Raw genomic sequence first — 14,607 nt, forward strand, 5'->3', positions numbered from 1 at the left:
GAGGTGCCTGGGGCCCAGCGATGTGGACGGAATCCCACTCTTACACAAGAGCACGGTGCGTCAGGGAAGCAGGGACTCTGGACGAGCCTGTCTGGGTCAGAACCCCACTGGCTGATCTGTGTGTCCCCTGGGCACAGGACTTGACCTCTCCGGCCTCAACCCCCTAACCTGGAAAATGGGAGCATGAGTTCCTTCCTGCCTTTATCGGCCCCACAGGGTCATCATGAAAACTACATGAGTTCGTATTTTTAAAGCACCTAAACATCTGGACAACAGTACACAGTGTAAGTGTTCATTAAATAAACCGAGCCTGCAGAATTCTTGGGAATCACTGAGGGAAAAAAAAAAAGTGCAGCGTGTTTAGTAACATAACTGCAGGAGGCTTGTCACAATGAGTTCAGATTTAGAGAGCTGAGCAGACATTTTACAGTGACTTCAGGTCCGAGAACACCCGAAACAAGTTTCCTAGGCCTCCTGGCGTCCACAGTGACTTTACCAGGAGGCTGAACTTCCCAGGCCAAGGGGATGCCCAGGCACAAACCTCGGCTCCTGGCATCAACTGAGCTCCGTGAAGTCCACTGCACGGCTGGGAGGGCTGAGTGCTCAACCTCTTTCGAGCCTCCCTTTATCTCCATAGACCCATGACTTCAGGACCATCACCGTCTCTACTAAAGAGACAGAAGCTCAGGGTGCCTGGTGCCTGGTCCACACTGTGTCCCGAGCTCTGGGGCAGAGCTGCACCTAAAATCCAGGAGGACTCGATGCCTACACGCAAGCAGAATGTAGCATGCTCTGGGACCGCAGCCTCTAGCCGTGAACAATTTCCCCAAGTGCTAATTAAGATGCTCATTAATATTCTTCCTGTTCACCTGCCTTTAAATAAAGCGTAAATCCTTCCCTGAACTCTGAAGTTAAGCTTTTTGAGGGGAAGGCAGAGCCACTTTCATGAACTACAACAATCTAAAACTCAATAAATTCAACAAAAATAGATTATAAACATACTAGCATGCCATTTAATACTATTTTATTCTACTGAAAAAAAAATATCTCCGGCCTTCCTGAAGAACTTCACACAGACAGACTTACTTTCTCAAGTAACACAGAAAACCACCAACAGCAATCTCCTGAAATAAAACAGAGAGAGGAGGAAAAGAAGGGAAGAACATAGAGACCCTTACTTTCCAGAAGGATTTGAAAGCAATACTGCACGGGGAAAAAAAAAAGCCTTAATCCCAGTGCTCTGTAGACAGATAATGGAAAAGCTATTTATAAAACTCAAAATGTGCCAAGTGCCAGAACACACTTCTTTAGACCAAGGTTCTGGTTTTTGTCAGAAATCAGGTTTCAGAAAACAAATTTTTATGACTTTAACGGCTCATTAAAGTAAGCGTGACAGTTTGATCTCAAAAGCTCCTGAATCTGATTACGATAAACTGCTCCCCCCAAGTATGATCGTCCTGATTATGGATTCTGTCCCTTTTCACCCTTAACTGTTCACAAATCCTATGTCAACTTCGCTTACCAGGTCCCTCAATGACATATACTTCTTCCCGCCTTTGCCTCTTCATCACTTTGGGCCACTGGAGCCTTCCATGATAACAAAGCAAAGAGGGTCTCAATCAGATCCAGCTTCAAAAATAAACTCCCTTACCCCCACCCTTGTGCTAGTTTACCAAAAAGAAGGTAGGCTGTCCCCTCCCTTACACGAAGCCTGGGAGGCAGGTAATCCAGAGGATAAATGTCCTGTAAAGCCCAGCCAGCCCCAAGCCTCAAAACACATAATTTTGCAACGTGTCCTACTCTTCTAAAGCTCCAGTCAGAGCAGACCACTTTGTTTTCCCAAGAGATGTTATAATTTAGGCAAGGTCTCTGGAAGACAGGACACTGTGATTAATGTTTGGTGCGGAGGGAGGCGAAGACACAAACTTTTAAAAATGTTCAGTTACATCTTGACCATCTCCACAGGGGCGGCTGCCTTGGAAAGGTTATAAAGGCCTTGGAGCCAAACCGGGAAAAAAAAATATCTCCAAAAGCAAAAAAGAAAAAAAATATCAAGGAAAAATAAAAATATACATTCCATTTTTCACATAATCTTCTGCCAAACCCCATGCCCCACGACCACACATGTTTCTAGACACAGCCTCATGCTGTGCGAGCAGTCAGGCCCTCGGAGGCCCCAGAGCAGAGGCTGGGAAGCCGCCGCCACGAGAGCCACTAACCAGCTAAAGGGGCCGCGGTGGGCCCAGACTATCGGCCACAGCCCGCAACCTCTCCACAGGAACCCAGTCTCTGCACTCAGGGTGCTGTGCTCCCAACCCTGACCCCCCCCCCCCCCCGCCCTTAACTGCCCGAGTTACAAAGTCTATCTTAGCAGTGTTGACTCCTGGTGTCAGAGTGCCATTTACTCAATTTCCAGTCTCCTGTGCTGTGAAATACTTTACACGAGCTATCAGGAGACAGTGTGGTCCTCACCACTCTCCTGCTTATCAGCCCTCCCCCTCTGTTAACAGAATGTACTCTCTTTCAGCTCCTTGTTCCAAAACAATCTCCCACCACCAATCCAAAAAAAAAAAGCCTTCATCAGACTCTCCTCCAGTCCCCTGGTCTCCATAGCCGTGGCGGGGTGCACCCCTCTCCCAAGGTGATGGCACCACCATTCTTCAGTTATCACAGTACTGTACCTTTCAGATAGACAGCATCGGTACCATGATAACCGAAAAAGGACAGTTCAGTCTCAGATCTACCTGAAGATCTCCGCCCACACAAGGCCCACCCAGCCCACTCCCACCCACAGATGACCACATAAGGGTGTTAGGTAGATACGCACGCATGCACATACACGCGGAGGTCAGTGCTCAGAGGCTGTTGCTATCAATGGGAAATGCTGCTTCTACTCGGCTCTGTATCATTTAAGTCTTGTTTATCACTAGGTCTGAGCTGCTCTCTTTGGAGAATGGTTGCTTTCATGCTTCAGCGGTCAACTTCGGACAACACCCTGGCCTCAAACTCACCTCTCTAATTTCCCCGCTAGTCCAGCATCAGGACTATGAACTTTGCCTCCTCCTTCATCTTTCCAGCCAGCTCACACTCTATCATCTTGGACAAAAAGACAGTCCTCTTTGTCACAGTGAAGGAAAAGGGGGATTAAAAAAACTAACAATAAAATTCAACCTATAACAGAACCAGGAGCTTACCTCCAAAATGGAAACAAAATCTAAAGCACACACAGGAGAACTGCCCAGTATTTGTCACGTAACTGATGACATGAGAATGACAATGACAGACGGGAATGGTGAAGCAACAAGAAAGAATGGAAGCAAAATCCTTGCTAAATACCAGGTTTAGGGTGACAGCCTCCGGCTCTCTAACCATCAGTACAAGCAGATGTTCACAGAGACAAGCTGCGTGAGGCCCAACACCTGGGTCGTTCTGAGCACCTGGAAGTTTAAACCGGACAGCACGGTGAGGCTGAGGGGAACCACTCACGTGTAGGGAGACAGCGGTCCGAGGAGGACTTTGGAAACATCCTGCTGTCCAAGGGTCATGAGCAACAGAGCTAGGCTCTGATTGGTCGAGTCCACACATCCACCCTGTAAACACAAACGCTTTAAAGATTAATCATTCTACCAACCAGAAAATGGAAAATCCAACAAAACAGAGGGAAGAAAATAACCGCAGATGCCCAGAGCATCAGAACCACAGAAACGCAGACTACAAAGTTCAAGTGGTAATAAAACAGAGGGCCAGTCCTTTAAAAGTAACCCTTATACCAACTAACGTTAGGGCATGAAGGGAACAGCTTAATAAAAACACCGGTAATCACGGAGCCCATGCGTTTACTGAGCTGTATCCAGTGAAAAATGGGACCTTGTCTTTGTAAGGAAAGCAGTGGCAGGACATACAAGCAGAAACACGTAATCAGCTCTAGGCAATGTCCAGTTCGCTACCCAGGGCTACGTGAATGCTGCCTCTCTTTATGTGACCGGTCCTGGAGCTGATCTGGCGTGAACGGACCATCACCGACGCACACATTCTGTCACACTCAGAAACTGCAGGCCTGTTTCAGGAGCTTCTCATCTCTCTCCCCATGTGCTTTAACACTGGAGAACTGCCACGATCAGTCCCTCCGTTCGTACTGTTTGCTTATGCATCACTGCCCCCCACCTCCTCTTCCTTTTCCTTCACATCAGAACACGACTGCTTTGATTGCCTTTCTTCTTTCGTTCCTGAATTTCTCCACCGTTTCTGCCATTTTGCTTCTGCCGATGCATGCGTTACGGCTGGTGACGTTTGTGCCCTTCAAGGTGTCTTTATTTCTCATCAGCCTTCCCGGGAGAACTTGGAAGGAAAACAATTCAAACATCGTGCACAGCGAAAGCAGGAGGACCCCGGGTCTCCAGGTATTCTGTAAGCATCACGGTGAGACACCCTGCTTCCGGGCGCGGCTCTCCCGGACTGGGAACGGAACGGGTAGCCCCCCACTGCTGCTTCTGTGGCCATGCCTCGGTCCTCTGAGGTGCGTGCGAGGTGGAGAATAAGTCAGTGCTCAGGCGCAGACGCCCCTTCTCTGCTGTTGGACTTCATTTGTGACAATGGAGTCAGAAAATGAGGGGGTTTATGCTACTGCCAGCCTTTATGAAAACCCACTGCTCCTCCCAAACTCCCGGAGATATTGCAGGACAATATGTATCTCATTCAGCAACTCTTGAGAAGAGTTACAGCTTATATATGTCCATCTAAAAAGGACACCATGACCCATGGAGAAAAGGAGGCCCAACAACACTAAGCCTGCCTTACACAACTTGCTTCCTTCCTCTCCTAACCGCCTAAAATCAAACTGTTCTCCTCCATCTCTCCTTCTTATCGCTGTGCTGCTTTTCTAGCGACCTCGCTGCTTTCTCATTTGTGCTGGGCCAGTATTTTAGTGCCATCGATTTGTTGGGGTCTGTGTTCAGGCTGCCACAGGGGGAGCAGCGGAGGCACCGCCAAGGCACAGGGTGCAGTCCCTGTTTTAAGTGGCTTGGCTCTTACTGCAAAGATGAGGCAGGAGCAGGCACAGAGACAATTCGGGAAGAACCAGCACTACACAGTCGTGCTGGGGCTGCCAAGGCGGCAGGAGCAGGCGGTCATTCAGGTGGCAGCAGAGGGAGACTCTGGGGATGGTGGCCTGAGGGGGCCCCAGAGGGAAGGGCAGGAGGACGGGGGCACAGGACCCAGGGCCAACAAGGAGCAGCCAGGGCTCGTCGAAAACTGGCCGCGTGCTGTCTGTGGAGGAGCTGGAAGAGAAAATGTCGGGAGAAAGGAAGGACAGACTGAGGCAGGCATTTTCTAACCGTGCCACGGGTTTTGCCTTTATCTTAGGGAATTGAGAAGCCGGAGGTCTCTGAACAGAGATCAGTGAAAAGAGGAGATCAGTGTCTCGGGGAGATCTGAACAGAAGAGATGTTAGAGAGGAGGGTGGAAGGAAGGAGCAGCAGACGGGGCAACGGAAGACGGGTGAGAAAGGCAGCTCCAGAGAGCCTGCCGCAGGATCAAGGGGGCTCGGTAACCGAGGAGACGCCGATAGAAAGAGGGATCAGAGAAGAGGATGAACACTTTGATAAAAAATAAGCAGTACCCTCAAAGGGATGGATTTTTATTACTCACTTAAACCATGCCATATCGCACACCTAGGAAAAATGATTCACAGGGTTGTCTGGGGGGCTCAGTCGGTTGAGCATCTGACTCTTGATTTCAGCTCAGGTCGTGATCTCAGGGTCATGAGATCCAGCCCCATATCTGGGCTCCATGCTCAGCAGGGAGTCTGCTTGTCCCTCCCCTCCCTCTCCCACCCCCTGCTTGCACATGCAGTCACTCCCTAATAAATAAAATCTTAAAAATAATTACTCATAAAAGCATAAAGCATTCTCATCCTTTTAAAACTTAAAGATCATAGACATACAAAGGATGTTTTCCTAGTGATTAAAAACAAAGGCAGAAAAGCTGGTCCAGGCACAAGAAAATGGTATAAAACAGAACTTAACTGGAGTGTAAACAAAAATAAAATAACCTAATCCAGACTGCATGTTTTCTCTCTTGGGGACTGATGGGCTGTGGCTGCGCTTTCACCCGGAGGCTTTTAATCCCTCTTTACGGGGAGACAAAACTTGCACACTCCAGCTGTGCCCGTGGGCTCCCACGGGGCTGTTCTGTGACGCGATGCTCTCAATGCCCCCCGGTCCGCTGGAAAGAGATAGAAGCACCCCCCCCACAGTCAGGGAGAGGGCCTGCCAGCCACCACAGGACCTAGGAAGGGACACCTGCACACGTCAACAGGGACTGAGGGGTGTGCGTAAAACACGCAGTCTTTCCTCATACAAAGCTCGATGACTAACTTCCTGAACTGAGTAACGGGCAGCATGAGCTCTTGATCATTTACTCCCAGCTTCCGGTTACCGCCCGTCTTTCAAAAATCACCGAGTTTAGCACCATCGGGCTGACTGAGCACCCAAAGAGCTGAGGCCAGACGTGAGTGCACGGCTCTGACACGGTGTTTCCTTCCTCGCTACTTCCCAGTTGAACAGGGAGTACAGGGGCCGAGGCACTCCAAGGAAGACACACCTACAGGTTCTCTGTCTTCATCTTAATGAGAGGAACGTGAAATAAAGCCACTTAGGACCTGCAAATCCTAAGTAACTTGAAAACAGTTCATTCTTACTTGTTCCACCTTGTGACCAATCACATATTTTCAAGAATGCCGACTTGGATCAGGTGAGTAGACTGTTTATAAGCTGTCTTCCCCAGTAAGGCCCGTACAGGGATCCCATGACCCTGCCATCACCCTACCACAGTGATCAATGACAGTGGCAAAAGGAAGTGAATGAAAAAAAAATCACCACTGTACCCACCTTACTGGTTTATTTCACTGGGCTCCCATGTGATTTTTGTTGCTTTCACCAGGGCAAAACTTCCCTGGGGGACTCCAGGAAGGACCCACAGAACGGTCTAGTAACCCAGAATACACACACAGACAAATGTGGAGATGAAAGGCTCTTGAGCTAGACAGAAAAGACAAATACCGTACACCATCCAGTAGCAAACCACCCAGAGGACAGCTCTCACCGGTTCTCAGTTCGAGAACGGGGGCCTCGTCTACACGGCAGAGAAGTGAACATCCCACAAAGCCTAAACTGGATTCTGCATGCCAAGGGCAAAGTTTCAGCTTCCAGATGTGGAACCAAAGTAAAAGACAGTGCAGAATAACAGAAACCGGGGAGCTGCATCCGTGACGCTCATCTCCCCAAAGCTGTGGACCTTAAAGAGTATTTTCAGGAAGCTTCCTCTTCTTTTCTCCAGCCATCATTCTTACTTCCCTTCCAATTTCTTCCTTGCTTCTTTTAGGCCAGCTCAACTGCCTTTAGGACACAGTAAGTGTGCGCGTGCACACATGTACGCTGCTTGCACGGACCGACAGAGAGAAGACCCTGGCAACTGGAAGGACAGGCTGGTCTAGGCAGGTCTGAGCCGTTTCCCACAGCAGAGCTGCAGAAGCAAAATGGCAAGTGGTGAAGCCCTGTCTCTTGCTGCTTTCTAATCTTTCCAAGCCTCTCTACCGTGTGCCAATGCAGGACTGCCTTCCCCAGATGTTGTTCGCTGCTCCAGAGCACACTGCAAAACCTAGCCTAGCGATACGCTTTTCTACCGGAACTGTCACATACAAATCCAGATTTCTGGCTTCTCTTGAAAAATCTGGAAACAGTGAGACTCCACTCCCCTACAGCAGAGACTTAGGGAGCTGAGAGATGGTGCCTCTGCTGGTCAGGGCAGTGTGTGCTCTTCAACAGGCCAATCACCACCAAAATGGCTTCATTTTTTTACCCTCTCTCTCGTATGACTGTCTAGTTCCTTCCTCTCCCCATTAAACTTACCCGCTCTGTTTCCCAAACCAGTGTGGCTGGATCTCTCTGCTCCCGGACTAGCTTACCTAATCCACTCAAGTAGTTAATGCTAAACGGCCAAATGGGTGGGAACAAATTAACGCCTTGGCTTAAGCCCTTGGAAGGGAAGAAAGTTGCTAAGGAATAAAAGTGAGAGACAATGAACCACTTCCTGATGGCTTCACTCCCAGACCTGCAAAGGCTGAGGACATACCCTATAGATCTCCTCAAGCAGCAGCTTGGCACAGTTCCTGCCGAGGTCCTCCGGAAGCACTGCTGCGCCCTGGCCCTGGGGGTTGGAGGCCAGTTCAGCACTGAGGAAGGTGCCATTGGTGGTCTCGGCAACCAGTGACAACCCAAAGCCTGGAGACCTGGGGATTCAAAGGCACACACATGAGCAGGGTTCATAAAGTGGGGTCGGGGGGTGGGGGGTGTTCACATTCACCAGCAAAAGGAAGAGAAGACAAGTATCTTTTGGATGGCATTCTGTTTGGCCACACCAAGTCTTCCTAGAGTTCCTACTAGCTTATACTAGAAAATAGAAATGACTGAGAGCATACAGGGCAGAACCAAAGACTGAGCAAGTCTGCACGGCTTTTCCCTTCGGCCCTGCCTTCCTTCCCCCAACTCCTACACTGCGAAAGGTCCTACTGTGCAAGTTTGGAATGATCAACATATAAAGTAACATTAACACGGTTACCGGATACTGAGCACCTACTCATCGCCAGTTTCTGAGCTAGGGGCTTTGACACCACAACTCTGCAGAGTAAATATTACCACCCTCATTTTACAAATGAGAAATTAAGCAACCAGCACAAAGCCCACACATCTAGAAAGTGACTGGGATGCATTTCAAACACAGGTCTTCCAGAGTTTCCAGTACTCCACCACAGTACTCAGCCATCAACCAGTCCAGAAGGCATGAGCAGCTGGAGACCACCAATGACAACTCTTCTTCCGAAATACCAGGCTGTTCCCCCTGGCATGAAAGGTACCACACAAGCCAGAAAGGGCCTATAGACTTTTGTCTAAAGAATGTCCTTCATTCAGAATTCATTCCTCTAACCAGTGAGCCGGCACCAAGTTCTCTCCCGTCATGTTTCCTACCACCAACCAGCCAGAAGCTAACACCCTTCTTGTCCACGATCACAGCCGACTCATTCACTCATGCATCCAACAAACATTTGGGGGAAAAAGTTTCCATGGCCAGTTAACATGGGAGTTCCTGCTCTCACAGAGCTGAGTGACAACCTGACTGGCACAAAATAAAATCAGTACACAACAATAAAAATCTCCTCTCTGTAACATTTCCAAGTTTGACATCGCAGACATCTACTTTGCCTAGTGCCTTTTAAAAAAATATGTACTTTCCGGCAGCAAACTCCATATGCGATCACTACACACACGTGCCCCCTTTAACACAATTCAACACCCAGGTTCGTAAAGCACTACGTGTCCAGGACAAAACTAGCCAAAACACCGGTTTCAGAAAAACTATGTACAAAATCCATAATGTTTCAAAATGTACTGTATGAGCTACATTAGTCAGTCCTTAATTTCTTTAAAAAAAAAAAAAAAAAGTTTTTTATGCAACCGAGGGTTACAGACACTGCCAAGAGAAGGGGGTGAGTGAGAATAAAGGTTCTGGGGCACTTGGAGTCATGCTTTCCCACCTAATGCCCTGCCGCCCAGCCAACACACCACGGGACAATCTCCAGTTGCCTTCGAGTCAGCTGACAAGGAGGAAGGAGGGCCTCCAGCTCGGTGGTCCAGGTAGTGCCACGCAAACATGGAGAATGGAAAACAAAGGGAGGCCGGACCGGGAGATAGGCTGCCATCACTGCTTTCACCCGCTCACTTATAGTTCCCAAGAACTTCCGAATTTTTCCATCCATGTGAAATTTTTGAGGTGTGTGTAGTTGTTATTACAATAAATTCTGTATTTAATCAAGACTCTTCCATTTAACACTGTATTTGTTTTAGGAAAAAAACAAAGAATACGAGAACACACAGTGCAAGAACACACGAAGCCCTGTGTGCGTTATGCCCATTTTCTCCCTCCAGCCTGGGGTATGTGTGTTATCCCGCCTGTTTCAAGTTATGATGACAAAGCAACTGGTCACCAGGGACCTCACTGAAGATATGCCTTAGCAGTTTGCAAGTGACAGCCCCTAAAACTTCCCAATCGGTGGGTACCTGGGTTGCTTAGTCATTAAGCATCTGCCTTTGGCTCAGGTCGTGATCCCAGGGTCCTGGGATTGAGCCCCTCGTCGGGCTCCCTGTTCAGCAGGGAGCCTACTTCTTCCTCTCCCTCTGTCCCTCCCCCTGCTTATGTTCCCTCTCTTGCTATCTTTGTCAAACAGATAAATAAAATCTTTAAAAACAAGAACAAAAACTTCCCAATTGATAAAGGACTAAATGTTTTTGGAAGTCTTGACTGTGAGACTCAAAATGGGACAACAGGCAGCTGTGCATATGGGTCAGAGTGGACACAGACCACCCAGAACTGCTGCTCCCCAACGTTCTAGGCTGTGGCCACAACACACACTCTCAGTCTAGGAGTTCACGACACCTCATTACATGGATCCCCACTGAATGAGAAGAGGAAAATGCCCACTGTGACTTCATCATTTCCTAACAGAGAAGAGCAAGCACCATTTGTCCTCTGTAACTTGCAGATGAGAAAATACAAGCCTATGATCACACATTGCCTTCATGTGCCATTTTTTTTAAGTGGGGCTTGGAGCTGATGACCCACAACTCTCCATCATGCCCATGTCCTGATCCACGTATGAGCTTCCTACTCACGCCAGCAAGGATGGGGGTGGACTACACACCGGGGTCACCGGACTCGATGGCCTTGTAAAAAGCTGCACCACAGAGGGGGCTGCATGGCCTTTAGGCCAGCTCTGCTTCATGCCTGGACACCCCCACAGAGCCAGAGGTGAGACAGGGAAGGCCTGATGGAGACCAGGCCACTCAGTTGCCACTGCGACTGCCTACACCCACCATGGCTCTGTAATCGCCGCTCCCCAGAGGAGAGGGGAGAGAAAGGGAAGCGTGAGGAGGAGCATTAGCATCTCGGCAGTACCTACTGTGTGCCAGCTGCTGTGTGAGAGCGGTCACCTAACAACGCCAGCATTACGGCTCCCACCACGTGAGCAAGGAAAGCGCTGGCGAGATCTGAGCCGTGCACCGAAGGTTTGGGACCATCACCGACCTTTCCAAACCCAGAGAGAGGGCCAGCTCGGCACACACGTCCTTTCCATGTGGCCATGCTGCCCCCACTGACACCCTTACTGCTCTGAACTATGAGCCACCACCACGCTGCTGAAATCACCTTCATGTGTCCCCATGGACCTCGTCAAGGTCAGAAATGCTTTAACACGCTCAGCCCTCCTGTGCCTCTCTCCTTCTTTGGCTGAAGTCGAAGGAAAGCGCAGACAGAAGGGCTGTGAGAAAGGATGGGCTGTGCTACTACCTAGCAAAAAACTGATTTCTGAACCCATACCAGTCAATCTCTGACGTTCTCATTTTTAGAAGACACGACCTGCAAGCTTCAGACTGTAAGTGCAATGATACTATCATTCGCACCGAAATGATTCAGCAAAAACAAAAACAAACACAGAAAACCCACACACAAGTAAATTTGGCAAAAGAGTCACTGTTGACTACAAGTAGTAGGAACACACAGGTGTTCTCTGTGCTAGCCTTTCAACTTTCTGTATATTTAACATCTTCATAATAAAAAAATTAGTTTTTAATTGTTTCCCAACTTACTGGTTGCTAAATATATAAGCGAAGCCTAAAGCAAGTATTTTCATTACACAGATCATCATTAACTTTTTATTTTCTAAAGTGAGGTTTTCCACAAAGGCTTTAACTAATCCCAAGTCAAAAGTGCAATAACAACTTTCTTTGGCTCTAGGGGTGTTGTTCCCATGATGGAGAGAGAAGCCAGCTGGCACAGACCAACAAAGGATATTTTCCCCTAAACTGTTATTTACTCAGTGTGGAAAACCTTGTTTGCTTTAATTTTTTGTGGAAACAGATGGAATTTAAAGCTGGAAGCACCGTTTATTAATAGCTGGGTTTGAACGCCCCCAGGCCAGGGTCTGGACCCCTTCTCTCCAGCACTGGGCACTGGGATGCTTTCCATGTGAGAGGTGCTCAAGAGATGCCCACTGGTGACTACAGTACTAAGTCGGGAGGAAATTAACTCTGAAATCGCTTTTCCTCCGGCTGCCGACACAGAGCTGGCAGCTTTCACTGCAATCAGGACAGAAGTGTGAAAAGGCTTGGTCAGCTGCAGAAATAAGCTCTAGAAACGCACAGACACTTACTTCCCAGAGTTGACTCCTTTCATGTGGTCTGTGTAAATATAGATATCGGGGATAAACTTGTTGAGGATGCTCCTTGCAGAATCCACGACCCGGTTGGCCATCTGCGGTGACACACGCACGGAGTACCTGTAGTCCACAGTTAAGGGGGCCGTTCTGCTCGGACGCCAGAGAAAGGTCCATTCTGGCGCTAGTGGCTATTTGTGGAACTGTAATAAAATGCCATTCTAATGCCATTCTATTTTCCAACTGTGTTTAATTGTTTAACTTTGTAATACCTTAACTCGATTTTCAGGTCATTATTTTTATTATTGTATTATGATACAGTTTTTTATATTATTGTTATAAATAATCACAACAAAAATACAGGTGTAGGGACTCGTAAAGTATAAAATATGAGTTCCAAACCCTGCTCTAGAGTTCCTACCCAATCAAGGCCCCTCCCCTCTCCTAGAAATGCTTCAACTCAATTTCGGAACAAGAGGAAACATGGGCCTGCCTGTCTGGCATGAGCCAGGCTCCCTTTGAAGTTCTCTGACCCTCCTCACTGCTGGAAACAATGGGTCTTTCCCTTGCGAACCTAAGGCCGGAAGAGACATCACACTGGAGCTCACCTGGGCCAATCCCAATCCACCCCTAGTCTGCCGACAGGAAAAGCAGAAAAAGATAGTGAAAGAGAATACAGTAACTGATTTATAAAGATCTAAATAGGTTTGCTGCAACTCACAGAGCTTATTTTCAATTATTTAAGTGTCAATTACTCCATCTGTGGATAATAGAGGCTCCTGACAACTGCTCCCTTATAATCAAAATATTGATAATTAGCACTTTTACACCAGGGCGGGCCCCCCTAGAAAGAAAAGAAGGATGATATAAACAACTCATATGAAAAGGCTGGTGGGTTTTTTTCTTCATGCTCGTGAGAATCTGCAGTTCCGTTAGTCCAGAACCCCCCAGACCCCACGGTCAGTCTGGTCAGCATTCACCCCCGCCCGGACCGTCACCCCCTCCACTCACCCAGACTGTCCAAATTCTTCAACCTGAACTGCCCTCCTTCATCCTTCCTTCATTCTCCCCAACACCCTCCAGCCAGCACCAGACTGTGGTCTCCACCTGACCTTACCGTTCGACTCCCTTCACCTACACACGTTGTCCTTGCCCACCAACAAGACCACGCAACAAGACCCGTAAGAAGAGGGGCTCTGCTTCCATATGGAGCAGAACTCTCTGATGACTCTCATACCCTATTTTTATTCTCAGCAATACTCAATAAATATTTGACTTGACTCAAAGGACAAACCTGAAATGAGGAAAGAGCAAAGAGGGATTTTTCAATACACACACAAGGCCCTGTTACATCACCGCCTCTCTGTCCAGAATGTACTTCTGACCACGCAGCTTCAACAAACAGTCCTGGGTCTCATACCCTTTGGACCGGGTGGGTGCTGTCCTTCTGAGCCTGATGCTGCCCAATGTCCTGAGGAGAGCACAGATGTCACTAATCTGACATATAATCCCACAGCAACCACGGCTCCCAAAATTCTTTCAAGTACATTAGCAACTGATTTTATGCTCAGAGTGACCCTGTGGGCCAGGACCATGGATTTCTACTTCCAGGGCTTACACTGAGGATAACCAGGTCACAGAAGTGAGATACAAAATTAAACAGATCTGACTTCACAAAGACAACCTCCTCCCTCCAACCCCCACAGACATGTGGAAACCAGGTGGGTAACTGTACCAACTCAGGGCCAGTGGAGCCCTACGCCAGAATGCTGGCAGTGGAGACAGATAAGGTGGCTACATGCCAGAGTCACCGTGGAATCGCCTGGCTCGGTGTGGAGGCCCTCCTGAGGAACGGCTAAAAGTTCTAGAATCAGACCATCTGTACTCAAGGGCCAGCTCCAACAAACTGCATCATTCTGGGTCTGGTGTGTGTCCACCTCCTCATCAGTAAGAGAAGGACAGTCATAACATTCTCCTCCCGAGGTTTGGAGGCTCAAATGAAACAATGCATGTAAAGGGCTTAGTGGTGCCTGCTGTGGGGTAGGAGCCCAATGAACGCCCCCTACTGTTTTTCTTGCGGTTAGTCCAAGATTCAAGTTCCAAAGGAGAGGTTCCTATTCTTTTCAGAAATCAGAGATCCCTCTGGGAATCTGATGAAAGCTATGGACACTCCCTCAAGAAACACACACACGTCATTCTGCAGACCATTTCAGGGGACTGTGAATCTCCCGAAGCCCTTATATGAATATCATATTGAGAACTCATACCCAAGAGAGACAATTTCACAGCTATAGGCCAAATAGAACTCCTACTCTTGTCCCTCCCTGGTGGTCCAGGTCAGAGAA

General features: G+C 48.3%; 1 protein-coding gene across 9 annotated transcripts in view; it reads right to left on the reverse strand.

Moving 5' to 3' along the window:
• Positions 1-14,607, reverse strand: part of RCL1 (RNA terminal phosphate cyclase like 1) — a 96,170-nt gene that overhangs the window by 6,974 nt on the left and 74,589 nt on the right. For 8 of the 9 annotated variants that reach the window (XM_080819575.1, XM_080819573.1, XM_080819574.1 and 5 more), the window contains 3 exons: positions 12,260-12,385; positions 8,131-8,287; positions 3,487-3,590 (listed from right to left, as the gene is read on the reverse strand). In XM_080819575.1, the coding sequence (XP_080675701.1) occupies positions 3,487-3,590; positions 8,131-8,287; positions 12,260-12,385 (387 nt within the window). Of the gene's footprint in view, positions 1-3,336; positions 3,591-8,130; positions 8,288-12,259; positions 12,386-14,607 lie in introns of all 9 variants that reach the window. The other variant, XR_013967726.1, reaches the window with a different exon arrangement.

This window comes from Martes martes (genome assembly GCF_963455335.1).
Source record: "Martes martes genome assembly, chromosome: 12".
Lineage (NCBI taxonomy): Eukaryota > Metazoa > Chordata > Mammalia > Carnivora > Mustelidae > Martes > Martes martes.